At 43.8% G+C, this 27,079-nt stretch overlaps 1 protein-coding gene across 1 annotated transcript in view; it reads right to left on the bottom strand.

Annotated features, from left to right (window-relative positions):
- Nucleotides 1-25,222, bottom strand: part of LOC147716921 (uncharacterized) — a 197,224-nt gene extending 172,002 nt beyond the window's left edge. The window contains exons 1-3 of the mRNA XM_086919825.1: nucleotides 24,413-25,222; nucleotides 10,584-10,652; nucleotides 4,707-4,798 (exon numbers count right to left, since the gene is read on the bottom strand). Coding sequence (XP_086775951.1) covers nucleotides 4,707-4,798; nucleotides 10,584-10,652; nucleotides 24,413-25,222 — 971 coding nt within the window. The remainder of the gene's footprint in view (nucleotides 1-4,706; nucleotides 4,799-10,583; nucleotides 10,653-24,412) is intronic.
- Between the last annotated feature and the right edge of the window lie 1,857 nt (nucleotides 25,223-27,079).

Raw genomic sequence — 27,079 nt, 5'->3', positions numbered from 1 at the left:
TGTAATTTACGCCAGAATGCCTGGGAAAAGTGGAAAAAACACCCTTGAATTTGGGTATCCGTGTACATTTTGGTGATCACATTGATCATGCTCAATTCAAAATCCATAATTATTTTCCTAGGACTTTGGTTTGTTTTTGATTTAATCACAGTTAAAAATTCTGTGTAAGTTGCTGAAGTCTTATCAGGCAGCAAACTATATACTAGGGGTATTACACTATTATTAATTTTTGCATGAATAGTATAAATTTGGGTGAATGGATGGGGCGTGCTTTTAAACGTCCCATCCATCATCCAAATTTCACTTGTTTCAAGCTTAACAAGGTTGCGTGGAGTACTAAAAATTAATATGCGCTTAAGAGGGTTTTCGTTATCATGCAGGAGGAAAGGTTCATTAGAAAAAGAAATAGTAAGTTCAGGAGGAATATTGATATCAGAAAAGGTATGTGGTGTGTTTACTTGAGTATTACCTGCCTGCTTTTGACGTTGTATAATTCTACGCAAATTATGAATGTTTGGAATATTACTAGCAACATGAGTAGGGACATGTTGTGCAACCTGTCTCAAAATAGATCCTGTGGATTCATTGGAGGTGCTTGCAATAGCTTTCATTTCGTTTACAGTTTCTCTAACATCAACTTCCATTGCAGAGGCAGAGTGGTTATGGTCAGTTGTTCTTACAATAATATCATTGACCGTAACCGCTCTGCCGCTGCAACGAGTTGTATGGTATTGCACGCATCTCCAATGAATCCGTGGATTACTTAACCTATCCTTACAATAAATGTAACCTGCATGATTCAGTAATTGTTTTCCTTTCCTGGAAGCAATATATTTAGCAGTTGGTTGTGTAGATATTTTCTGAAAAGAAAGAACATTTTTTTAATTTTTTTTAATTTAAAAATTTAACATTAAGATTTGTATGCAGTTTTCATTTTGTATAAGTAAGATAATTGTTTATTTCTATATTATCCAGCACTGTACTTACTGCTGCACTTACATTCAGTTGGAATAGTAAATTAAACTTCTAGATTATCCTGCACTTTCTGCATGTGGTAATTCACACTTGTAAACTATTAATTTACACCTCTAGTCTATCCTGCACTTTCCCTACTGTAGCACTTACCTGGAGTTGGAATAGTAATTTACACCTCAAGACTATCCTGCACTTTCCCTACTGCAGCACTTAATAGGAGTTGGAATAGTATTTTAAATGTTTCTTAACTATCCAGCACTTTCCCTACTGTTGCACTTACCTGGAGTTGGAATAGTAATTTACACCTCAAGATTATCCTGCACTTTCCATACTGCAGCACTTACGAGGAGTTGGAATATTATTTAACATGTTTCTTAACTATCCAGCTCTTTCCCTACTGTTGCACTTAACTGGAGTGGGAATAGTAATTTACAGCTCAAGACTATCCTGCACTTTCTCTACTGCAGCACTTACCAGGAGTTGGAATAGTATTTTAAATGTTTCTTAACTATCCAGCACTTTCCCCACTGTTGCACTTACCTGGAGTGGGAATAGTAATTTATATTTCTAGACTACCCTGCACTTTCCCTACTGCAGCACTTAACAGGAGTTTGAATAGTATTTTAAATGTTTCTTAACTATCCAGCACTTTCCCTACTGTTGCACTTAACTGGAGTTCGAATAGTAATTTACACCTTTAGATTATCCTGCACTTTCCCTACTGCAGCACTTACGAGGAGTTGGAATATTATTTAACATGTTTCATAACTATCCAGCACTTTCCCTACTGTTGCACTTAACTGGAGTGGGAATAGTAATTTACACCTCTACTCTATCCTGCACTTTCCCTACTGTAGCACTTACCAGGAGTTGGAATAGTATTTTAAATGTTTCTTAACTATCCAGCACTTTCCCTACTGTTGCACTTACCTGGAGTGGGAATAGTAATTTATATTTCTAGACTATCCTGCACTTTCCCTACTGCAGCACTTAACAGGAGTTGGAATAGTATTTTAAATGTTTCTTAACTATCCAGCACTTTCCCTACTGTTGCACTTAGCTGGAGTTGGAATAGTAATTTACACCTCTAGACTATCCTGCACTTTCTCTACTGCAGCACTTAACTGGAGTTGGAATAGTAATTTACACCTCTAGACTATCCTGCACTTTCCATACTACAGCACTTACGAGGAGTTGGAATATTATTTAACATGTTTCTTAACTTTCCAGCACTTTCCCTACTGTTGCACTTAACTGGAGTGGGAATAGTAATTTACGCCTCTAGTCTATCCTGCACTTTCCCTACTGCAGCACTTACCAGGAGTTGGAATAGTATTATAAATGTTTCTTAACTATCCAGCACTTTCCCTACTGTTGCACTTAGCTGGAGTTGGAATAGTAATTTACACCTCTAGACTATCCTGCACTTTCCATATTGCAGCACTTACGAGGAGTTGGAATATTATTTAACATGTTTCTTAACTATCCAGCACTTTCCCTACTGTTGCACTTAACTGGAGTGGGAATGGTAATTTACACCTCTAGTCTATCCTGCACTTTCCCTACTGTAGCACTTACCAGGAGTTGGAATAGTATTTTAAATGTTTCTTTACTATCCAGCACTTTCCCTACTGTTGCACTTAGCTGGAATGGGAATAGTAATTTACACCTGTGGATTTTCCAGCACTTTAGCTACTGCTGCATTTACGTGCAGTTGGGATACTAATTTAAACCTCTACACTATTCTACACTTTTTCTACTACAGCACTTAATAGGACTTGGAACAGTAATTTACACCTGTGGATTATCCAGCACTTTCCTTACTGTTGCACTTACAAGGAATTGGAATAGTAATTTACACCTGTACACTATCATGCACTTCTTTCATTGCTGCACTTACTTGCAGTTGAAATATGTATCTGTACTTTTACACTACCTAGCATTTTTTTGTGTTCATGCTTTATTGATATATGTATAATGAAAACTGTTTATTACTTACTTTTCGGTTAGGATGTTTGATTTGCAGAAATGGGTTCAAGCAGTTGCAGTTGGTTTAATTTGATCTTTTTCAAGTTCTTGTGGGGTAGAGTCCTTTAAAAAGAAATGTATGGTAAAAAATGTGTCAGTTATAATTTGTGAGGAGAGTGACTTTTTAATTCGTTACAGTTTAAATGTTTTTTACATTCGAGACATATAGAAATAAGGCATTCTTTAGCATTTTCTCTGCACTTTCACAACTGCAGCACTTACCCAGAGTCGGAATCGCAATTTACTCCTGTGGATTATACAGTATTTTGTCTACTGCTGCACTTATATGGATTTGGGATAGTAAATTACACCTCTAGACTATCCTGCACTTTCCATACAGCAGCACTTACCAGGAGTAAGATTATTATTTAATATGTTTCATAAGTATCCAGCACTTTCCCTACTGTTGCACTTACCTGGAGTGGGAATAGTAATTTACACCTCTAGACTATCCTGCACTTTCTCTACTGCAGCACTTACCAGGAGTTGGAATAGTATTTTAAATGTTTCTTAACTATCCAGCACTTTCCCTAATGTTGCACTTACCTGGAGTTGGAATAGTAATTTATATCTCTAGACTATCCTGCACTTTCCCTACTGCAGCACTTAACAGGAGTTGGAATAGTAATTTACACCTCTAGACTATGTTGCACTTTCTCTACTGCAGCACTTACCGGGAGTTTGAATAGCAATTTACACTTGTACACTATCCTACACTTTCTTTATTGCTGCACTTACCTGGAATTGAAATATATATCTGTACCTTTACACTATCTAGCATTCTTTACTGTTTATGCTTTATTGATATATGTATAATGAAAACTGTTTTTCACTTACTTTTCGTTTTGGATGTTTGATTTGCAGAAATGGGTTCTTGCACTTGCAGTTGGTTTAATTTGATCTTTTTCAAGTTCTTGTGGGGTAGAGCCCTTTAAAAAGAAATGTATGGTAAAAAATGTGTCAGTTATAATTTGTGAGGAGAGTGACTTTTTAATTCGTTACAGTTTAAATGTTTTTTACATTCGAGACATATAGAAATAAGGCATACTTTAGCACTTTCTCTGCACTTTCCCTACTGCAGCACTTACTCAGAGACGGAATCGCAATTTACTCCTGTGGATTATACAGTATTTTGTCTACTGCTGCACTTATATGGATTTGGGATAGTAAATTACACCTCTAGACTATCCTGCACTTTCCCTACAGCAGCACTTACCAGGAGTAAGATTATTATTTAATATGTTTCATAAGTATCCAGCACTTTCTCTACTGTTGCACTTACCTGGAGTGGGAATAGTAATTTACACCTCTAGACTATCCTGCACTTTCTCTACTGCAGCACTTACTAGGAGTTGGAATAGTATTTTAAATGTTTCTTAACTATCCAGCACTTTCCCTACTGTTGCACTTACCTGGAGTTGGAATAGTAATTTATATCTCTAGACTATCCTGCACTTTCTCTACTGCAGCACTTAACAGGAGTTGGAATAGTATTTTACACCTCTAGACTATGCTGCACTTTCTCTAGTGCAGCACTTACCGGGAGTTTGAATAGCAATTTACACTTATACACTATCCTACACTTTCTTCATTGCTGCACTTACCTGGAGTTGAAATATGTATCTGTACCTTTACACTATCTAGCATTCTTTAGTGTTTATGCTTTATTGTTATATGTATAATGAAAACTGTTTTTCACTTACTTTTCGTTTTGGATGTTTGATTTGCAGAAATGTGTTCTTGCACTTGCAGTTGGTTTAATTTGATCTTTTTCAAGCTCTTGTGGGGTAGAGTCCTTTAAAAAGAAATGTATGGTAAAAAATGTGTCAGTTATCATTTGTGAGGAGAGTGAATTTTTAATTCGTTACAGTTTAAATCTTTTTTACATTCGAGACATATAGAAATAAGGCATAGTTTAGCACTTTCTCTGCACTTTACCTACTGCAGCACTTACTCAGAGTCGGAATTGCAATTTACTCCTGTGGATTATACAGTATTTTGTCTATTGCTGCACTTATATGGATTTGGGATAGAAAATTACACCTCTAGACTATCCTGCACTTTCCCTACAGCAGCACTTACCAGGAGTAAGATTATTATTTAATATGTTTCATAAGTATCCAGCACTTTCCCTACTGTTGCACTTACCTGGAGTGGGAATAGTAATTTACACCTCTAGACTATCCTGCACTTTCTCTACTGCAGCACTTACCAGGAGTTAGAATAGTATTTAAATGTTTCTTAACTATCCAGCACTTTCCCTACTGTTGCACTTACCTGGAGTGGGAATAGTAATTTACACCTGTGGATTATTCAATTCTTTCCTTACTGCTGCATTTATATGGAGTTGGGATATTAATTTACACCTCTAGAATATCCTGCACTTTCCGAACTGCAGCACTTACCAGGAGTTTGAATAATATTTTAAATGTTTCTTAACTATCCAGCATATTCCCTACTGTTGCACTTACCTTGAGTTGGAATAGTAATTTACATCTCTAGACTATCCTGCACTTTTTCTACTTCTGTATTTTCCATGTTTTGGGATAGTAATTTACTTCTCTAGACTATGCTGCACTTTCTCTACTGCAACACTTACCAGGAGTTGGAATACTAATTTACACTTGTACACTATCCTACACTTTTTTCATTGCTGCACTTATCTAGAGTTGGTATATGTATCTGTACCTTTACACTATCTAGCATTCTTTAGTGTTTATGCTTTATTCATATATGTATATTGAAAACTGTTTTTCACTTACTTTTCGTTTTGGATGTTTGATTTGCAGAAATGGGTTCTTGCACTTGCAGTTGGTTGTCTGGTCTGTTCTGCTGGAGGTGTTTGTCACTCTGCAAAGTGAAGGGGAGATGCATGTTGACATTGGGTTGACATGTATGTTTGTGCATTGTTCTTGTTTATATGCAGACTGTATGACAATGTACATTGTGACTGTTTGTGAGGAGCTGAATATTTGAATGTGGATAGTGTACATTTGGACTACATGACGGATGTGAGGTTGTACACGTACATTTGCATCTCACAGTTTCCTGCGATATTATATGTGATTGATCTGTTTCTGAGCATGAGCGGACCCAGTTTTGTCCTCTGTGTTGCAGTGTTGGTGTTGCACTTTCTACCGCATTGTCGTCGGATGTGCTGGGATTGCTATTTGTGTGTGCTGCAGTGTGCCACGGGGATCAGATACATGATCATGGGCCATTGTGGGTGTGCAGTGTGCTACATATCATTGTGCAGGTGTGCCATTGTGCCCATCTCCCCCGTCCCCCCAGTTCCTGGTCGTTACTCACCCTGTTGATGTTGTGTCAGGTCCTACCGAGCTGTGTCCGTACTCCCAACTCCTTGTCCCGTCTCCACACTAATGACTGTGGCCTCCATTTCCTCCAGCTCGTCCTCTGGTGCAGGACTCCCACCTCCTGTTGCCGTTGCTGTCTTCCTGTTGACTGATCGTCAACGTCCCCCGCCCCAGCCACATCAACCCCCACCTGAGAAACATACACTGGCTCCCCGTTGACAAGAGGTGCACCTTCAAGCTCCTCACCCACGCACACAAAGCACTCCACAACGCCGGACCAGCCTACCTGAAAAGCAGACTCAGCTAATCTCCGGCGGTTGATCCTTCGCCTACCTCGCCGCCAAGACCTGGAACACCCTCCCTACCCAAATACGGCAGACCCAAGATCTATTCGCCTTCATAAGACTCCTCAAGACCTGGCTCTTCAAGCAGTATCAGCACCCCCCCTCCCCTTAGCACCTTGGGACCCTCACGGGTAAGTAGCGCACTTTACAAGTACTCTGATTGATTGATTGATTGATTCCTGTTGGAGGCGGGTTTGTGCTTGGTTTGGCTTTTCACATCATGCCAGTGCCTCATGGCTTCCTCTATGACCTCCTCGACACTCCAACTGCAGTCTCTAGTTTGCGAGGTAGGCACCTTTGTCCAAATAGGGAATCTCGCTTTTAGTCAGGGTAAGGGGGATACACTTCTATAATAACCTCTGCTCACTCCCTTGGTAGTTTGGCACGAGCAGACAGGCGTATCTCAGAGGCAGTGTGAGAAGCATTTGTGAACACATACAGTAATACAGTGAAAACACTACAAATGGGCACCACACCAGTTTAGAAAAATAAGTAATTTTATCTAAACCAAAATAAGACCAAACGACAAAAATCGAAAAAACAGTAATAAATATATCACTTTGAAATGGTGGAAATAGTTTAGTTCAAAGCAAATTGCAGATACAATACTTTTCACACAAAGTACCTTGGATGCGTCACTCACATAAACAAAAAGGGTTGCATGGAAGGTGATGCATCAGTTCCTTACCCTCAGGGAAGGTGATGCTTTGGTTCCTTGCTCAGAGGGAGGTGATACATTGGTTCCTTACTGCTGTGCAGGGGAGGTGACACATCGGTTCTTTACCAGAGAGGATGTAATTTTTTTGGTATCTTACTTCTTGGAGAGAGTGATGAGTTGGTTTCTAACTGCAGCCCCCAACGATGTGACAGACCTGGTGTCAATGCGATGCAACGATCCGGGAGGATGCATGGGTTCATGCAGAGGCACAGCAGGACTTGTGTCAGAATCGGTGCGATGATCTCAGACTCCAGACACCACTGCACTTGATGCGGCGAGCGGCGATTTCTCAAGCCATGGGCAGGCGCTGCAACGATTTCTTTAGTGATGCATTAGAAACAGGTGTGGATGCATAAGACTTTGTGTTGTTGCATTGTTTTTCCAGCTCCCCACAGACAGAACAACCTCCAGAGGCCCAGAACAGCTACAGGTTCTTCTTGGCAGGAGAAAACTCCCTGCAAGGAAGTTTAGGAGAGGTGGTGGTGAACTCGTTGTGTCCCTGAGACTTCAGAACAAAATGCAAGCTCAGTTTCAAGCCGTTAGAGATCTTCCTCAAGCAGGGGAAACAGCGAACAGCAAAGTCCTTTTCCCTCTCCTTGGCAGAAAGTAGCCACTGCAGGCCAACCACAGACTGAAAACAGTACATGGGCAGTATTCCTCCTCAGTTTCCCCACTTCTTCTCCTTGGCAAAGGGTCCTATTGATTTCCCAGAAGTGATCTAAAAGTCTGGGGTCTGGGCCTCTCTTTTTATACAGTAAACCTCTTTGCTCTCTCCTGACCCAGGGCTCTGAGCCCAGTCCAAACAAGTCCTGGGGGCACTTTGCAAGTGCACAACAACCTCCATTGTCAGTATGAACCCCTGGCTCCAGGCACACCGTGGGGGGTGGAACCATCATTATGGAAGGCAGGCATAGCCCTATACAGGTGTAGGTGCTACTCCTCCCACCACTCCAAATGCAGACCAGGCCTATTCAGCCTAGCCCTAACTCACCCAGACTCTCTTGAGCCACTGCACATCCCCGGCCCCCATCACTCCAAAGCCAGACTATCAATACGCATCCTAGCAGAGGCACACTAGATGGCTAAGCAATAAAGTACCTACTTTCTAAAAGTGACATTTTCAAACACAGAATGTAAAAATCACCCTCACTAAAACATGCATTTTAACATTCTGAGTTCAGGCATACTAAACTTTAATTTCCTACCTTGTTCCCTTGGGTAGTTAGGCGTATAGGATGTTCTAAGCATACTCCCCATTCTATCTTACGGGAACAGATAGCCTTGCAATAATGAAAAATTAAATTGGCAGTATTTCACTATCAGGACATACCACACACAAGAGGGCATGCCCTACCTTTCACATACACTGCACCCTGCCTACAGGGGTACCTTGGGCCTACCTTAAGGGTGACTAACATGTTCGAAAAGGAATGGTTAGGGCCTAGAAACTGGGTGCACTTGCCAAGTTGACATGGCAGTATTAGATTGCACATAGGCATTGCAATGGCAGGCCTGAGTTACACTTACAGGTTGCTTATGTGGGTGGCACACCCAGTGCTGCAGGCCCACTATCAGCATTTGATTTACAGGCCCTGGGTATACCCAGTGCCCTGTATTAGGTACCTACTAGTAAACCAAATCAGCCAATTATGGAAGCACCAATCCGTACATATAATTTACAGGGAGAGGATGTGCACTTTAGCACTGAACAGCAGTGCTAAAGTGCCCAGAGTCATAAAACCAACAAAAACAGGTCATAAACAGAAGGCCACAAAGCAAAACATCTGGGGATAAACCCGCTGTAAAAGCCAGGTCTAACAGTGGTGCTGTCTGAGATGACCATAACAAAAGTCAATTATTAATTCAATATACACTAAAAATGACTATTACCAGCCTCCTGAGCCATTCATGTAACTTTGGGGGCCAGTAGTAGTTCGAAGTGTCACACTTTTAGCAGTGTGATGGTTAATAATTGTGCTGTTACTATCATTGGCAGCGTGGCAGAAGCAAAGTGTGGTGCAAGCTGCAGTGGCCTCCAGTCCTGACGAGAGCCCTGGGACGTATTTAATTACAAATTAAGCACTGCAGTTGGGAATGGAAAATTCGTAGTAAAGTATAAATGCAAGCTTTCACCCTTGCAACTTGAAATAACTGTAGGAATTAGAGTAAGCGAACCAATTCCCTTGTAGTTCAGATTCAAGAAATAACCGGTTCTACATCCGAATTAGTCTTAACCCCTTGCAATATTGACCATAGTGTTTCTGATCTGACATTGGTGCTGTATATGAATTTAGACTACAGGAGTAGGTGAAAAACTCACTGGCACAAAAAGGTTGTGTGTCTGATAAGAGGGTGTTAACATAATAAACAACGCAACAGTGAATATAATAATAGGGGGTTGCCATTGCCTATTCTATACATCAATCAGACCAATAATGTTGGAAATAAAACCACATCTGCCTATGAGGTACATGCAGGTTTTTCTCATAAAAGGATATCACGTTTTATGGTTCACAGATGCTGAGATTTAGCGCCCCTTGGACCAGAGAAGCATTTGTTAGTAAAATAGTAGATGCAGAGTGATGAGGAAGATCAGAGGAAGATTGCTTCACAGACTCGGAATGTTAAAAACAAGCCAGGGTTTATGTTCGAACCGAGGAGCCCTCAGACCATCCCATGCGCTGCTTCATCCTGGCAGGCACTGGCAACTGGTATCGCAAAGCAAAGATTCTGATTAGAATCAGACAAGACCAAACGTCTTTCGAAAAAAAAAATCCATCTAATCTCCAGCAGCAGGTTGGACTCATCAAATTGCAATTTTCCTGCCCATCGAGTGTAGTGAACGATCAAACCGAAATGCAATGAGGGTGAGAGATAAGAGATCTCAGATGAGCGGCAAATGCTGTACACAGCAGCTATCTGTCGCGTGCCCATGAATGGACCGGAAGTGAGACTGTTGAAGGAGCAGCCCCATCTGTGACTTGCCCTCCTTGTCAGTGACTGTCAGTGCCAAAAGAGCATACGATACTAGCCTGTCCAGGTGATAATTCTACACCACAAAACCACCACAAATGTGGCCATGAACAAACATGTCTTTTTTTAAAGGACACACTTGCAGTCAATTGATGCCCCAGTGTGTGTCAGGACAACATTTGCAAATGTCTGACATTACGGTACTAAGTTGAGTGAGAAACGTCCGTGTACCCTGTGATATGGTTTGCCCTGATGTTGATCCATCTGCAAGACCATGTCATATAGCTCCACAATAAATAACTAGATAACAAATAGAAATATAAGACAATAATTAGAGTGTACGTTGTGCTAGTTTGATGAAAGGTTATCAGCCACCAGGGCAGACTGTGTACCGAGGAAACCCTAGCAAGTTTTTTTTTGCCAACCCTCCTGCTATAAGAAGTAATACACACTGTTTCCCAAACATCATAGCAAGACAAGCGGTGCTTTGAAGAGCAAAGTTCCAGTACAATACTATTCATTTAATTAGCAGCTCCCATTCCACCATACAAGACACAGACACAGTGCAATGTGCCCATCCTCTGGTTTTACGGAATGTGAGGATAGCGAAACAGGAAACTGGTGTTATCTGGCAGATGTAAGGCAATTTCAAGACCCAGAGCCCTGTATTTCAACACTATTTTCACTGCGTGACCAAACTGTCTGATGGTGTGCAATTTACTAGGATTGCATGTGTCTAATTTTACTTTTAAATCCTTTTAAATGTTTGCCCCTTAAAGAAGTGCTCCAGAACGAAGATGTGAAAATGAGGCCCACTTACTGAAGGACATTGGGACAACTTACTTTGCACCGTGTTTCTATTATGGTGCATGCACAATGCACAAATCCCAGAGACATTGATGTTTACAAAGCAAAGAAAGCTCACCCATCCCATTGCTTATTGGAATCAGTGCAGCCTTCCCCCGTCGTTGGAAAGGGCCTGCAGCAGGCTGTAGGTGGTCCCCGTTTTGCCTTTACCTCTAGAAATGAATGAAGTGAGAAGATTGTGCGTCTTCTTCTCTCACAGTTGTCAGCAGATGTCTGATATTCTAGAAGCTCGCCTGATGATCGATGTTTCCGTCAGTTACACGTGCACATTGCACGTCCGGGCCATGGAAACCTCTATTAGGGTTTTCATTATAATACGGGAAACATCACTTACAACACAACTTTTACAACGCAGTGCCTTTACGACGCAACTTTTACAACTCAAACCATTACAACGCATTGCGCTGGGGGGCGCTCTAGGATAGGGAATAGGTTTAATTTACTGTCCAACACCTTCCCTACTATCCACGGGGACTGGAGTTGGAATAGTAAAATAATTATTCACTATCAAGCGCCCCAAAGCACTATGCGTTGTAATGTTATGCGTTGTAAAACCCGCGTTGTAAAAGCATGCGATGTAAAAGCATGCGTTGTAATGTCGTACATCCTTATAATACTCTCTGCCTCAGACCAAAGGCTGCCTGTCTTGTTACCAGTGCCCGGCCTTGCCAAAATAGCGCCCTGGGCGGGAATTTGTTTTGCCACTCTCCCGACAGCTAGTGAATACAAGGAGTCTAGCAGGGTGCCCATTTTGTCTTCACCAGTCAGTCACACATCAAGGGAGTGATTGGCTTTTCAGCTTGATCTCGCTAATGTCAAGATGTTGATGGTGCTGAGGTCTGTGTTGGTGTGTGGGAGCATCTGGTGAGGGCAGATGAGAGAGGGTTAGTGGGACGTAAAATGGCACATGCTGCAAGTAAAATGAGAGAAGTTTCATCTGAAACATTCGAACCAAGTAAGAGGGACGTATCTGTCTGCAGGACTTTAATGCAGACAGCTTTATACACTCATCTGAAGACTGGCTCCCTGTGACTGGACCCAGTCCGCCCAGTTCACATGGTCTGGGACTGCCGGCCACCCCCCCTTAATATGCATACTACAGTTATACACTTAAGATACCAACAACAGAATTAATTGGAAGGCAGGGGGTCTCGAGCTCGAGACCCCCCGGCCGTATTTATTAAAATATGAAACAAAATTAAAATTTTAATAAAATAACATTTACATAACTATTAAATGCAAAATTCAGACATTAGATTTACATCCAGTTTAGACAGGTATGATGGGCTAACCTTAACAAATGTCTAATACAGCGTGGTTCCTAACCGAATCTAACATCCTGATATCAATTTTGCATTCTAATAATTTCTGGTCCTACGGCAAGGTCGCTAACCGGTGTCAGATCCTTTTACCCAGCTACGCTCTCACGTCCGAGATGCGCATGCGCAAACAAGGGCCCGTTTACCCTTGTGCGCTCCGTGAACTCCATTTAACCATAACAGGAGGGCCCTTACACTCGCGCCCTTAGCGTCATAGTGCATAGTGTATGTGTGGGGTGGCTACCAGCCTGAGGAAAGCCTTGACTCCCCTCCCCCGCACCCAAGCAAGCGGATATCCTGCCTGTGAAGTTCTGGGAGAGACCAATGGCCCCTCCCCCTGGGCGACCCCTTTCGTGAATGGGGCCGCCCCCACCTAAGGACCTTAAATTGCTGCTCACCGATTATGACCTTACTGCCACAGGCCAGCATAGTTGACCGACTATCTGGCCCCCCCCAACCGCCTACACTGAAAGGTCATATCTTCCTAATCAAAAAACCCCTACCCCTGCTAGTTTGTTCCCTATCCATAGGGCATTCCCTGACTGTCAAATGGACCCCTAACCTGCAAGTAGAGACAACCCCTCCAACAATTGCCAACCCTTTTTGTCAGCCGACTGCTAATCTAAATTGTCCCTCTCAGATGCACCCCTGTGGGATATACTGCAATTGAGGTGTTTGCAATAATTTCTCAATCCAAGTGTTGATCCTCTTTACCGAGTGATTCTTTACCGCGTGATTCAGCACACTAAGAGAGTCCACCCTCCCTTTTCTGCAGCCTAGGAAACAACTGAGGCCCCCTATGGTGCAGTCTGGGTTTTAGATTTGCTAACCTGCTTGCTACTGCGATTATCCCTTCCACCAGGACCCCCTTGCCCAATTAAACCCAATCGTTGCTACCCGCATATCAGATAATGACTGAGTGTGGTGGGGTGTGCCTATCGAGTACCTCCCCTTCCCCCCTCTGGACGGACATCCTTGGGGTCCTGTAGTTTTCTTTGACTGGGGGTATCCTGGCCCTAGACGTGTACACCCAACCTACCTCAGTATCCTGTTCAAGTTGCAGGGTCTAACGCCGGGGCTGGCCTACTCCTAGACACTTAACACCCCTTCACGGTACTGACACCTGGCCCCGGTGTCCGCCTCACGGTACGCCGGACTTAACACTTCCCACATCCATGCTAATTGCTGTTGATGCAACACTGTCATTATTAGGCTAAGCCCTACGCCAGCCTACCTTCTTATCATGGAGCCTCCTAACCCCACGCAGTTATTTATGAAAAAAGGAGCCTGTGAGCCCAAGCGCCCCCCTAGCCGTATCCATTTCCCTGCGAGGGTGATGTTGTTACGTCCCCTCCGTGGTTTGTGTTCCTGGTCAAACTGCGACGGCATACACCTGACATGCATTGCCCTGCCCCTGGCAACCCAAATGAGTGACCATCATACACTACAATTATGGTACATGGGTAGCACCTTTACCCGCCGGCACCGCTTTCACCGTTGAAATGGCCGCCCATCACACTTGATGCTTTTCTTTGGCACTTCCGATCCAGGTGTAACGATCCTCTTGTCTGTCCACCTCCTGCTGTTGTGGAGTGGTGCCCTTCCCAGGTATCAGCCATGGGTCCGGTCAGATATAAAATAAAAACAAACACAGACGATTAGTGCTTCTGGCCACCGGATGAAAGATACAGTACACATGCACGTACTATGTTGTTGGCACACGCTAAGCCTTAGCCAAGGTCTGACTCCGGGAGGCATTCCCATCCAACCTGCAACCGCCAGTGTGTCGCATAGCATCCCTCTTGTGCCACCTGCGGAACATTTACATTAGGGCTACCATAAGGGTGCCTGGTAGTATGACCTTCATGAAAGCCTAGACCTGTAGTCCACAGTGAATGCCATAGCCCATCCATGATTACTTCAGGACGATACACAGTGTGAAATGCCGTGATGTGCTGTATGGTTAGGTAAAGGTTTCTGGCTTCCTAACGAAAGCTGCCCCACATGTGTCTGCAATCATCATCATCATCCTCAGGTGCTACGCCTTAGCTGAGATTAACCCCAAATGCATTTCCCTCATAACTCGCCGCTGCGAGTGGTCAGCATAGCATCAGTTTGTGACATGTAGCGCATTCAACTCAATGCTACCGTGGGGTGCCTATTAGGATAACCTTGCCTAAGAATAAGCCTGCAGGCCACAGTGAGTGCCATCGCCCCTCTATGGTTACTTACTGTCAATACCAAAGCACCCTATCAGCACATGGAGCCTAGGGCTTAAGACACCGTCTCACCACTGCCTATGTGATGCCGCGACTGGGCACCGGGACAACTTTGAAGGTATGACAACAGGGGCCAGGGTGTGTCGGAATATCAGCACCCCAAGAAAGAGGTCATTAGCGTGGGGAAGTTCCCACGCTTGTTGTAACTATCAGTTCGGTTGATGCCTTTGATAGTAATTCTAAAATGAGATGAACTTGTGATATAAAAAGCTTTTCCTTCGCGTGGGTCCCCATGTGTCACTACCTTGGGTGATTCCTGGTGGCCCCAGCAGTTCTACAGGCTATAGGCCGTGTCTGTATGCCAATCGTGGTTCTTATACCCCTTTCTTGATATCTGTTTTGGTACGCCCCTAGGGCTCAACGTATATTGCGCTACTTTACCGTGTCTTAAATAAGTTTACTGACTGTAATTTTTGCCTCTAGCCTCAAAGGGGACTAGAGGGATGTGTTTAGAACAGCTACATATATTTTATATATACCTGATGTGGTTCTCCTTTCATCTACTCATTCATGAGATTGTAGACTGGTAACACAGGCTGCTTTACATCCCTCCAAGACTTAGCTTGAAGGCTGCTCTCTACCACTACTACTAGGATAGCTTTCCAATAAGGTAGTTTTTAACCTACCATCAATACAGGTCGTTTGTACTGGTGCCATGTGCCCTCTAGAATAGTGGACAGCATATGCCAGGCAACCTTCTCACACTATGCTCACATAATTTCCCCCGAGAACAAATGACGCCACTCCCACAAGCACCTCAATGGCTACCTGATTTGGCAAGGTCAATGTTTAAGGCATTCTGCAACCTCTACCGAGCATCCCAAGGAAAAGGAGTGCCACTAGAAACAAAATGTAAGCAATGCAGACAAACAGGGCTCTTCGCTCAGAGGTAGCACCTCAGATTCTCAATTCAGGTTCCAATAAGAAATCCCCTGGAGGATTCACTTTCTTGGTCCAAGTGGCCAACCCCTGGAAGTCCTTGCCACCTAAGCTTTGTTGCATTCAGTAATGCATAACGTGCTGCTGTTGCTGTTTCTAAAAACCCATAAACTAACAATCCACAGCAGAATGTTATTCCCATATTGATGAGAAGGGGTGGCCTAAATGACAGTCCCTACCCATAGATCCGAATCATAACCTGCAGTCTGGAGCACACAGAGTACCACTCAATGACACTCACAAGAGGTAGCCCTACTGCATCATTATATATGCGCCCGCACTTTGCTGAAGGCAAAATTGAATGGTAGACACATTACAAATTGGGACAAAACATCTGTGCCCACGATGTCTCCTTTTGAAAGGGTTTGCAATAAGCCCGACTCTGATTTACCTTCCCAGACCAGTCAAAGGCTATGATATCTTTATAATCTGGGCACTCCGAGCCAAGCCTGTCTTTTTACCACAACAATTAGTCACCTCAAAGGCATATCCTGAAGTGTCGTCACAGGACGGGGAAAATGTATCTATTAAGGAACCAATGCTCCGAAAGGCCGGTCATTACACTCATTTTTCAATTCTTCGAGCCAAGAGATCACTCTACTCCACCGACCGTCATATGCAAAGGCAGACACCACAGCGCTATCCTTTAAAATACCAATAGTGATGTTTATGTTCCATGGTCAGTGCGTCACAGTTTTCCCGGGCAGGACCCAGCTCCCTCTAGGGCACGGCTCTCTCTAAGGCACAGCTCCCTCTTTGTTCTGGACAATGGGGGCCATGCGCGGAAAATGGGGTAGCGTTAATCCTACGAAACCCTTGTCTGTTCACCTAATCCAGGTAACGTCCTAAAAACAGCGCGGAGCGCGCCAAGCATTGCACATAAATGCGCCCTTACTTAAAACCCCTGTCTGTTCATATAAACAAAGTAACCTCCCACCAACAGCGTGGAGCGCGCCAAGCATTGCACATAAAATGTGGAAGAAAACTGGGAGTGTGTCTCTCAAAGGGGCGTGGCCAATTTAATGAAGGCGTAGTTAAAATTGCATAAGCTAGCCATCTGTGCTCATTGCGATATTTCCATCTTTGCAAATAGCCTGGTTATAAAAGGTATTCAGCAAACCATCCGCATAGAGTAATGAAAACACAACTATTAGCGCAGATTCTGTCGTCCCCATGTGAAGAAACCCTCCTTCGTCACGCTAAATCCCCTTCTATGTATCCCGTCTGAAAATCATGAAAAATACAATTGATTCCGTGATTTTTAACATGACCACTAAATGGTAGCGCAGGCAGCTAGATATAGCTTCATGTATGCTGAAACAGAATCCCATCCCTGACTTTTCGTCCATGCAATCCTCATTGTTTTCATCACATGCACGTGTGCACACAGATATACACACACAGTATGCACATAGCCATCAACACACACACCCTGAGCCCGATTCACAGAACTAACTTAAGACAAAATCCTAAACTTACTACTTTTGGTATTCACAGAAGTTAGGATTTTGTCTTAAGTTTGTCTTAAGACAGACTTAAGACAGACTTAAGTTAGGATTTTGTCTTAAGTCTGTCTTAAGTCTGTCTTAAGACAAACTTAAGACAAAATCCTAACTTCTGTGAATACCAAAAGTAGTAAGTTTAGGATTTTGTCTTAAGTTAGTTCTGTGAATCGGGTCCCCTGTCTCCAGTCCTTCCTGGACATGCACACATGAAAAGCAAGAAAGGAGCTATCGAGCCCCGGTGCACGGTTGTGCTCTGAGATCACCAATGGTGGTACGGATACATAGCTCACTGAGAACCCACACGCCCGTCTCCGTATAAGATGCAACCGCACACACAGGGCAGCACATTTCAGAAGCAGTCCACCGCTCAGCCTGCATCCCAGACATACGCATTTGGAGAAATCCTAGAATTACCTGTACATCTAGTTATAATGCAACAACCCTAATATGCACAGATTCAGTGTCCTGCCTCCATATCTACGTAAACTGTTCTATGGGGCAGATGAGCTGTTCAACGATAAAGGCATGGGACGAAGAGGTGATAATTTTCCAATGTACGTAAGTAGGGAAGTGGCTCAAACAATATCCGGACTGTGAAAAATTACTTAATCCTTATTCCATATGAATAGAACACTAGAGCAGAGGTTAGATTAGGGGGGCACCTGGGCGCAAGGCCCCCTTTCTTCATAAATAACACTGCGAGGGGTTAGGAGGCTCCATGATAAGAAGGTAGGCTGGCACAGGGCTTAGCCTAACAATGACAGTGTTGCATCAACAGAAATTAGCGGGGGAAGTATAAGGTCTGGTGCACCATGATGCGGATGAAGGAGGCCGGGTAGCGGCACCGAGAGGGGGGTGTTAAGTGCCTATGAGTAGGCCAGCCCCAGCGTTAGACCCTGCAACTTGAACAGGATACCCCCGGTCACAGCAACTACAGGGACCCATAGATGGGGTCTGTCCATCCAGAGTGGGGAGGGTGAGGTACTCGATAGGCTCACCTCACCACCGGCAGTCATTAGCTGACATGCGGGTAGAACGATTGGGTGGAACTGGGCAGGGGGGTCCTGGTGGAAGGGATAATCTCAGTAGTAAACAGGTTAGCAAAAATAAGTTCAGACGGCACCAAAGGGGGATCAAAGTTGTTTCCTAGGCTGCAGTAGAGGGGGGTGGACTCTGTTAGTGCGCTGAATCACTCGGAAAATAGAATCAACACTTGGATTGAGAAATTATGGCAAACACCTCAATGGCAGTATATTCCTCATGGGTGCATCGGTGAGGGACAATTTCGATTGGCAGGGTGAAGTCCACTTAAGGGGACAGGCAGTGAGCTGCTGACAAAGAATAGTTGGCCATGGTGGGAGGGGTGGTTTTTTCTTGCAGGATGGGGCCCATTTGACAGAGTCAGGGAATGCCCTAATGATAAGGAACAACTAGAGGGGTAGACGGTTTTTATTAGGAAGATATGACCTTTCAGTGTAGGCTGCTGGGGGGGGCCAGATAGTCGGTCAACTATGCTGGCCTGTGGCGGTAAGGTCATAATCGGTGAGCAGCAATTTAAGGTCCTAAGGTGGGGGCGGCCCCATTCACGAAAGGGGTCGCCCAGGTGGAGGGGCTAATGGTCTCTCCCAGAACTTCAGGGGCAGGATATCCGCTTGCTTGGGTGCGGGGGAGGGGAGTCAACGCTTTCTTCAGGCTGGTAGCCACCCCACACATACACTATTACGCTAAGGGTGCGAGTGTAAGGGCCCTCCTGTTATGGTTAAATGGAGTTCACGGAGCGCACGAGGGAAAACGGGCCCTTGTCGCGCATGCGCATCTTGGACGTGAGAGCGTAGCTGGGTAAAAGGATCTGACACCGGTTAGCGACCTTGCCGTAGGACCAGAAATTATTAAAAATGCGAATTGATATCAGGATGTTAGCTTTGGTCAGGAACCACGCTGTATTAGCTACTTGTTAAGGTTAGCCCATCATATCATGTCAAAATGGATGTAAATCTAATGTTCTGAAGTTTGCATTTAATAATTGTGTAAATGTTTATTTTATTAAAATTTTTAATTTTGTTTCATATTTTAATAAATAAGGCCAGGGGGTCTCAGACCCCCTGCCTTCGAAAGAATTATTTGTTGACTTGTTAAATGGGTAACGTAGTCTGTGTTAAGGCGGGGGGTGGCCGTCAGTCCCAGACCATGAGAAAAGGGGGGCCAATCGGCCCCCACGCACACATGGCTGGGCCCGGTCCCCCCTCTCTGGCCGCCCTTGCCCCGGAAGCAGTTTTGCGCTTCTGGGTCAAGGGGGCGGGACCGCAGCTTAGAAGGGGTTAAGAGCCTGGGGAGCGCGGGAAGCGGCCTCTTTGTGCCCGCGCTTCCCAGGCTCACTCCTCGCCCCGTCGTGGGGCCGTTTAATTTTCCCCACCCTCCATCCCCTTGTAGCAGAATTCTGGTGAGGACACTGGTAGGTATACGGTGTAGCGCTATGCAATGTCATAGGAGCAAATGTTTTCCTTCCTTATGCTCTTTTCCCCATTTACAGGCAAATGTAAATATGTATATGTTTTGGGGTGTGTTTTGCTGTTGCATTAACTCTTTTTACTTAGGCCTTTTTCCCTCTTAGATTAGTAATGTCGTATTTATTATGTGGATCTGGCAGTAAGGTCATAATCGGTGAGCAGCAATTTAAGGTCCTTAGGTGGGGGCGGCCCCATTCACGAAAGGGGTCGCCCAGGGGGAGGGAATAATGGTCTCTCCCAGAACTTCAGGGGCAGGATATCCGCTTGCTTGGGTGCGGGGGAGAGGAGTCAACGCTTTCCTCATGCTTGTAGCCACCCCACACATACACTATGACGCTAAGGGCGCGAGTGTAAGGGCCCTCCTGTTATGGTTAATTGGAGTTCACGGAGCGCACGAGGGAAAATGGGGCCTTGTCGCGCATGCGCATCTCGGACGTGAGAGCGTAGCTGGGTAAAAGGATCTGACACCGGTTAGCGCCCTTGCCGTAGGACCAGAAATTATTAAAAATGCAAATTGATATCAGGATGTTAGATTTGGTTAGGAACCACGCTGTATTAGATACTTGTTAAGGTTAGCCCATCATATCATGTCAAAATGGATGTAAATCTAATGTTCTGAATTTTGCATTTAATAATTGTGTAAATGTTTATTTTATTAAAATATTTAATTTTGTTTCATATTTTAATAAATACGGCCAGGGGGTCTCAGACCCCCTGCCTTCCAAAGAATTATGTGTTGACTTGTTAAATGGGTAACGTAGTCTGTGTTAAGGCGGGGGGTGGCCGGCAGTCCCAGACCATGGTGGCTCAAACAATATCGGGACTGTGAAAAATTACTTAACTCCTTATTCCATATGAATAGAACACATTTTCTGTGCCATATAATTAATTCTAGAGCAGAGGTTAGATAGATGCTCTCAGTCGCCTATGACCAAACAGTACACAAACTGTACACTCGTCATCCGGATGGGCTTGTTCGGGTCTTGCCTGAAACACCAGTATTAATTTATTTGCACTAAGAAACCCTGCCTACACACCACTAACACCAGCAACATTCTCCACACATTAAATCAATGTTTAAAATGTCACACATAGCAATCTGAACCTTGGCAGCTATGGTTTTATATAGCGTGAACATGACCCGAATCGGGTATCAGAGCGCTTTACATAGCACCAGTTACATTACATAAGGACACACCTTCATTTTTGGGAGATTAAGTGAGTTGCCCAGAATCACAGGATGTTTAGCGTCGATACCGAGACTCAAACCCACATCTCCAGTTTGTAAGTTGAGCCCCCTAGCCGTTAGGCCAACACTCTTTTCCAATTCGGAATTACAAATACATAGCTTAGCCGTGCATCATTCTGGTTCCAACCTGGAGCCCATAAGGGAAACCCACAACATTATCATCTTCAAAATACTAAGGTCATGTCACAAATTACACATCTATTTTACAGTGAAATTCCGCTAATCTGCACAATATGTACAGTAAAATGCACAAGAGTTGCGTATCAGTGCTCCTTATGTTATTTTTCTCTGCATTAACCAAATGTGCTGCATAATTTCTCAACCTCGCCGGGCTCTGAGAGCAGATCTCCCAAGAGGACCATAAACTCCACCCACTGAGCCACACAGTAGTTCTCCATCCCAGAGCGGGAGCCGGAATACTCACAAAACAAATCGAGTGTCCTGCGGTCCGTTCCATCGGCCATGCACCAGCGGCCCTGCCGCCCACGTAATGTAGCTTCCTAGGTGCCATCATGAAACCGCCAGGAACCCTGTCGCTCCGATGCAGAAACCCGCTGCTCCGGTTTAGGGACGCCGCTTGTTAAATCCCCGAACGCTGGGCTGTTTGGTGAACCGCAGTCCCCGCACCTGCAAGAAAAAAAAATTAAAGGCCTCACAGTGGGGGGAGGAGCAAGCCTGGGAAGCGCGGGCACAAAGAGGCCGCTTCCCACACTCGCCAGGCTCTTGAACCCCCCCTAAGCCGCGATCCCGCCCCCTCGACCCGGAAGCACAAAACTGCTTCCGGGTCGACTGGCGGGACGCTCGGACCAACCAGGACTGGTGGGGGGGGGGGCAGACCCAGCCATGTGTGCGTGGGGGCCGAGCAGCCCCCCTTTCCTAAAGCTGGCCCTGCAACCAGAAGTGCTGATGTTTTGAAGCAATTGCTGGCTGCTCAGGTTGGGCAGGCGTAATGTTGGGCCCTGAAAAACTGTCATCCACACCTCCAGACTGGTGCCCACTTTGAAGTAGGAGATGTTTCTGGATAAATTCCGCAAATTAAATTAATAAAATAATTTATGAATAGTCCTTTATGCCATTCCAACTTAAACCTAGACAATTAGGGGCAGATTTATGAGGCCCTTGCGCCACGTTTACGCCGCTGTTGCGTCACGCAAGGCGGCGTAAACGTGGCGCATCCCTACGAACGATTTACAACGTGACGCATCTAGGCAGATGCGTCACGTTGTAAAGCCCTGCGCCGCTTCTGGGCGGTCCGGCGCAGGGTGGGCGTTCCGGGGCAGGTGCGACTCGCAAAAGTGGCTGAGTGAAATCTATGAGATTTCACTCAGTCACTTTTAAGCCAATGCTGCGTCAAAAGCCTGCGCCTGCTTGAAGCAGGCGTAGGCTTTGACGCAGCATTGTTAAAATGGGGCACCCCCGAGCCTTGCTGGAGCTGCGTCGCGCTTGCGACGCAACTCCAGCAATGCGCCACATTTCCGGCACAGATGCGTCACGCATCTGTGCCGTTTTTGCACCATGGTGCGCCGAATTATAAATGCGTCGCACCATGGCTGGCGGAGCTGTGGCGCACTGTGGCGCATGTTAACTGGCGCATCCCTGGGGATGCGCCAGTTAACATAAATCTGCCCCATATTGTGCAAACTATGCACACTAATAATCCCTGAGATTAGGGAGAGCTCACCCACCATTCTCCAACTCCTCATATAAAGTGCTTAGCGCAATTCAGGGGGTTTCTTTCCCCAAACAATGGATGTAAACATGGACTCTAATTTGGCAAAGAAAGGTGCTGTTAAAAAATATGGAACTGCAGAAAATAAAAAATAAAATAACGGGAGAACAGACATCTTGATCAGTGAGAGCCTCCCCATAATAGTTAACGGGAGCGCGTTACACCAATGCAGTAATTCCTGTACTTTCAGCAGAAGCATGAACAAATTTAAATCATACAAGTCAGAGATTTGTGAGAGAAATAAACCCCCAGACATCTTTTTGGTTTAAAATTTAGACAGGGAAAAATATAAAAGTGTAAAACATCAGGCTTGCATCCACACTTGATTTTTTCTGTTTTCTTTTTGTTAATTTTATACCCTTCGAGCAATTCAGACTGCTCAAAAGCCTGAAAGACCCTGCCCTGCATTTCTAAACAGAGACTGGAAGTGGCATCCAATCATTAGTTAGTTGGCCATCTTTAGTGCATCATGAAAACAAAGACTTTTTATTTTTTATTGAGATCCATAAAAAATGGACAGATTTATCCATACAACGCAATATAAATATCCAGTAATAAAGCATTCCATAAGAGCCAAATACAGCATAAAAAGTCAGCTGAAGAAAAGTTACATAGTCAGAAGAAAATCCAGAATGATTTTAGCCTAGAAAACACATTAGAGACCAGATACAGTATCATTTCGTAATTGAAAAAATAATAACTAAAGTGCCCATAATGCATTAAAATGTAAGTGCAGGTAAAGCTTGAAAGTGTAGCCAAAAACAAGGCTGATATTGGTGTTTTGGCCTAATAAAGTGTAAAGAATTGAGGCAGAATCCAGGGAAAATAGGAGGTTAATTTATTAGCAGAACAGCACAGTACTCTTAGCTCCAAGCTCCTCTCTCAAGATAACCAGTACAAGTCTTTTACAGATAAACAATTCCATAACAGAACCTTACAGTAAATGCATGTGCACATTGAGAATGAACATAAGATTAAAAGGCAAACACACTATTAAAGGGGCAATGGATCAGATGATACACAAAGGATCCTACACATTTCCCCTCTCAAGAAAAGTTGTACAAAGCAAAGAAAAACAAAAGAAAATAAAAGAACTATGTACACCCATCAACATAAAAGAAAATCAATGGTCCAAAACTCTACACTTTGAAACACGTCTAACATGCCAGACTTTTCCATCCTGAGTTACAACACTATTTCGATTCACTCTCACAACCCGAATAGGCTTTCCATATTTTATTTCACCTTTGGAAATAAAACCTGGTTTGCGTATTCTCACCCAATCACCAGTCTGGAAAAGGGGAACTTTAACATTCATCCTGGAATCATAGTAAATCTTGGACTTCTCCTGTTTAGATTCAACCTTCCGAGCCACCTCAGACACATCCACTTTACTTTCACAAGGAAACAAGTTCTTCTTAAACCACCATGGACACAACTTAGAAACCGGTTCCCTACCTTTCAACAAACGAAAAGGTGAAACCCCCGTTGTAGAATGCGGTGTGATGCGATATAACCACAACCTCTCTCTTAACTTATCTTTCCACAAACCACCAAAGGAGCGTGCCCAAAGAATGTCCTGTTTGAGCACCCTATTATACCTCTCAACTTGTCCATTACCCTGAGGTTCATACAGCGCCGTTGTCATATGCTTGATACCACATACCTTCCAAAAATCCATCATTTCAGACGATGTAAACTGTACACCGTTGTCTGAAATCACCATCTCAGGAGAACCCTCACGAGCAAACAACTCTTTAAGAAAAATTATGACAGTACTAGTGTTGGGATGAGAAATCAACTTAACTTCCGGCCATTTGGAATGGTAATCCACTACTACAATGGCAAACCGGCAGTCCTGTGGTAAAAAATTGAAAGGACCTGTGATGTCAATACCCAACTTTTGCCACGGAAAATCTGGCCACTTTATAGGTGACAAAGGGGCTGGACTACATCTACACGCTTTATCACTCTCAATACAGTCAGAACATTCTCTTACAAATCTGTCAACAAACCTGTCAACACCAGGCCACCAAAAGCTAGATCTAATAAGCCTCTTCATGGAAGACATTCCCATGTGACACTCATGACTGAGTTTCAAAATAGATTCACGTATACCACAAGGTGGGACACATTTTCCTTCTTTGAACAACAAACCATTTTCTAAAGTAAGTTCATCTCCAACATTAAAATATGGAACAACATCAGCAGACAACTCAGACTTGGCTGGCCAGCCCTTATGAACAAAATCTCTAACCTTGCAAAGCAATTCATCCTCGTCCATACATTTCTTCCACACTGCCTCTGAAATAGACTTGAAATTGTCAGGCATAGACTCCACAATGCTAACAACCACTTCCTCATCTTCACCTTTCCCTTCATGACTACATGGCAGTCTAGATAAACAGTCTGCAGTGACATTCAACTTCCCTGGAACAAACTCAATGTCAAAACTGTATTCTTGCAAACGTGACATGAGTCTGGCAATGTGAGCAGTGGCCTTGACGCCTCCCCCAGGAGACAGAATTCCCACCAATGGTTTATGATCAGTCCTTATTAAAAATCTTGCTCCCCAAATATAGTTTCTAAAGTGTTCAACACTCCAAACACAGCCCAACAGCTCTTTTTCAATGACTGCATATCCTCTTTCTGTCTGAGTAAGAGTGCGAGAGGCAAACGCTACATTCCATTCCTCTCCACCAGACCTTTGCGACAACACGCACCCTAACCCATACATACTAGCATCCACAGTCAACATACACAACTTATTCAAACAAAAGGGTTTGAGAGTTGGTGCCGCAACCATGTCAGCTTTTATACTTTCAAAAGCGCACTGTTGCTTTTCCCCCCATATGAACTCAACATTTTTCCTTGCCAACGCTCTTATTTTGGTCGCAAAGTCCTTAATAAATTTGCTGTAGTATTCGCAGAGACCTGAGAAAGAAAGCAACTTATCTCTGCAATCAGGTGCTGGTGCTTTTAAAATTGCATCAATCAGGGACTTTTTCGGAGAAACACCATCTTTAGACAAAGTATGACCTAAATACTCTACTGTAGTCTGAAATAATTTACACTTTTTGCTCTTAATGGTTAAACCGGACTCACTCAACACTCTACACACACTCCTTAGATGGTCTAAATGCACATCATCATTTTTCGAAAAAATGAGAATATCGTCCTGAAAACACTTCACGTAACTACCCATTTCTCTAAACAGATGGTGCATGGACCTTTGAAACACTGATGCCGCCGAGGCTAAGCCAAATGGCATTCTTTTAAATTGATATAAACCCTGTGGAGTGATGAAAGCCGTCATATGTCTTGATTCCTGTGATAACTCAATTTGGTGATAAGCCGATCTGAGATCGAGAGTGGAAAACACAGTGGCTCCACCTAACATGCTCACTACCTCGTTGATATTCGGCAGAGGATGACAATCTATAACTGTGTTTGCATAAAAAAACCCTCAAATCGATGCATAGCCTCAAACTTTTATCAGGTTTCCTGGCAAGAACCACAGGCGAAACCCACTCAGATGACTCTATTTCCTCTATAACCTCATTATTCAACATCTCACGCAATGCTTCCCCAAGTTCTTCCCTGACATTGAGTGGAACATTTCTTAATTTCTGCACAACAGGCACAGCACCCTGCTTAAGTTTAATGGCGTGAGTGAAACCCTTCAACTTTCCTAAGTTGTCAGAAAATACCCTTGGAAACTCTTCTGCTAACAACATCCATCTTCTGTCTTCTCCTACTGACACAATTTGTTTACCGTCCAAGAACTCATCACCTAGTATCATAACTGGTTCTCTGTTGCGAGGATTCAACATGATTCCTAACTTCCATTGGTCTCTCCACCCAAGTGCATCAATACCTTTCCTTGCTACATATAACTTTATGACAGCAGACCTTCCCTTAAAATGTATAACAGACTGTATGAAGCCAATGAAATCAATATTCGAACCTGTAAAACCTAAAGCTGAAATATCGGGAGAAACTAAGTCTCTTTCGGAAAATCTCAGACCATATTTTTCATCAAAGTATTTTTTGGTAATAATTGTCCAAGGAGAACCAGAGTCAGCCATCAGTTCTAGATCAACATCTAAGAATGTCACAACACACTTTGGGGAACTAAGAATTTCACCATCAACCACCCCAACATTCACTAGGGTAACTACCATACCAGTTTATTTAATAGTATCTTCTGAAGTTGTATGTTCACACCTTGCACAAACATTTTCACACAAGGAATCATAATAAGGTCTAACACAGGAAACTTCATTCTTCTTGTAAAGGCTAGCATTACGATCGAAATTCCTCCTCCTTTCAT

Source organism: Lissotriton vulgaris, chromosome 5, assembly GCF_964263255.1.
Source record: "Lissotriton vulgaris chromosome 5, aLisVul1.2, whole genome shotgun sequence".
NCBI classification, from domain to species: Eukaryota; Metazoa; Chordata; class Amphibia; order Caudata; family Salamandridae; genus Lissotriton; species Lissotriton vulgaris.
This window is presented reverse-complemented; position numbering and strand designations above follow the sequence as displayed.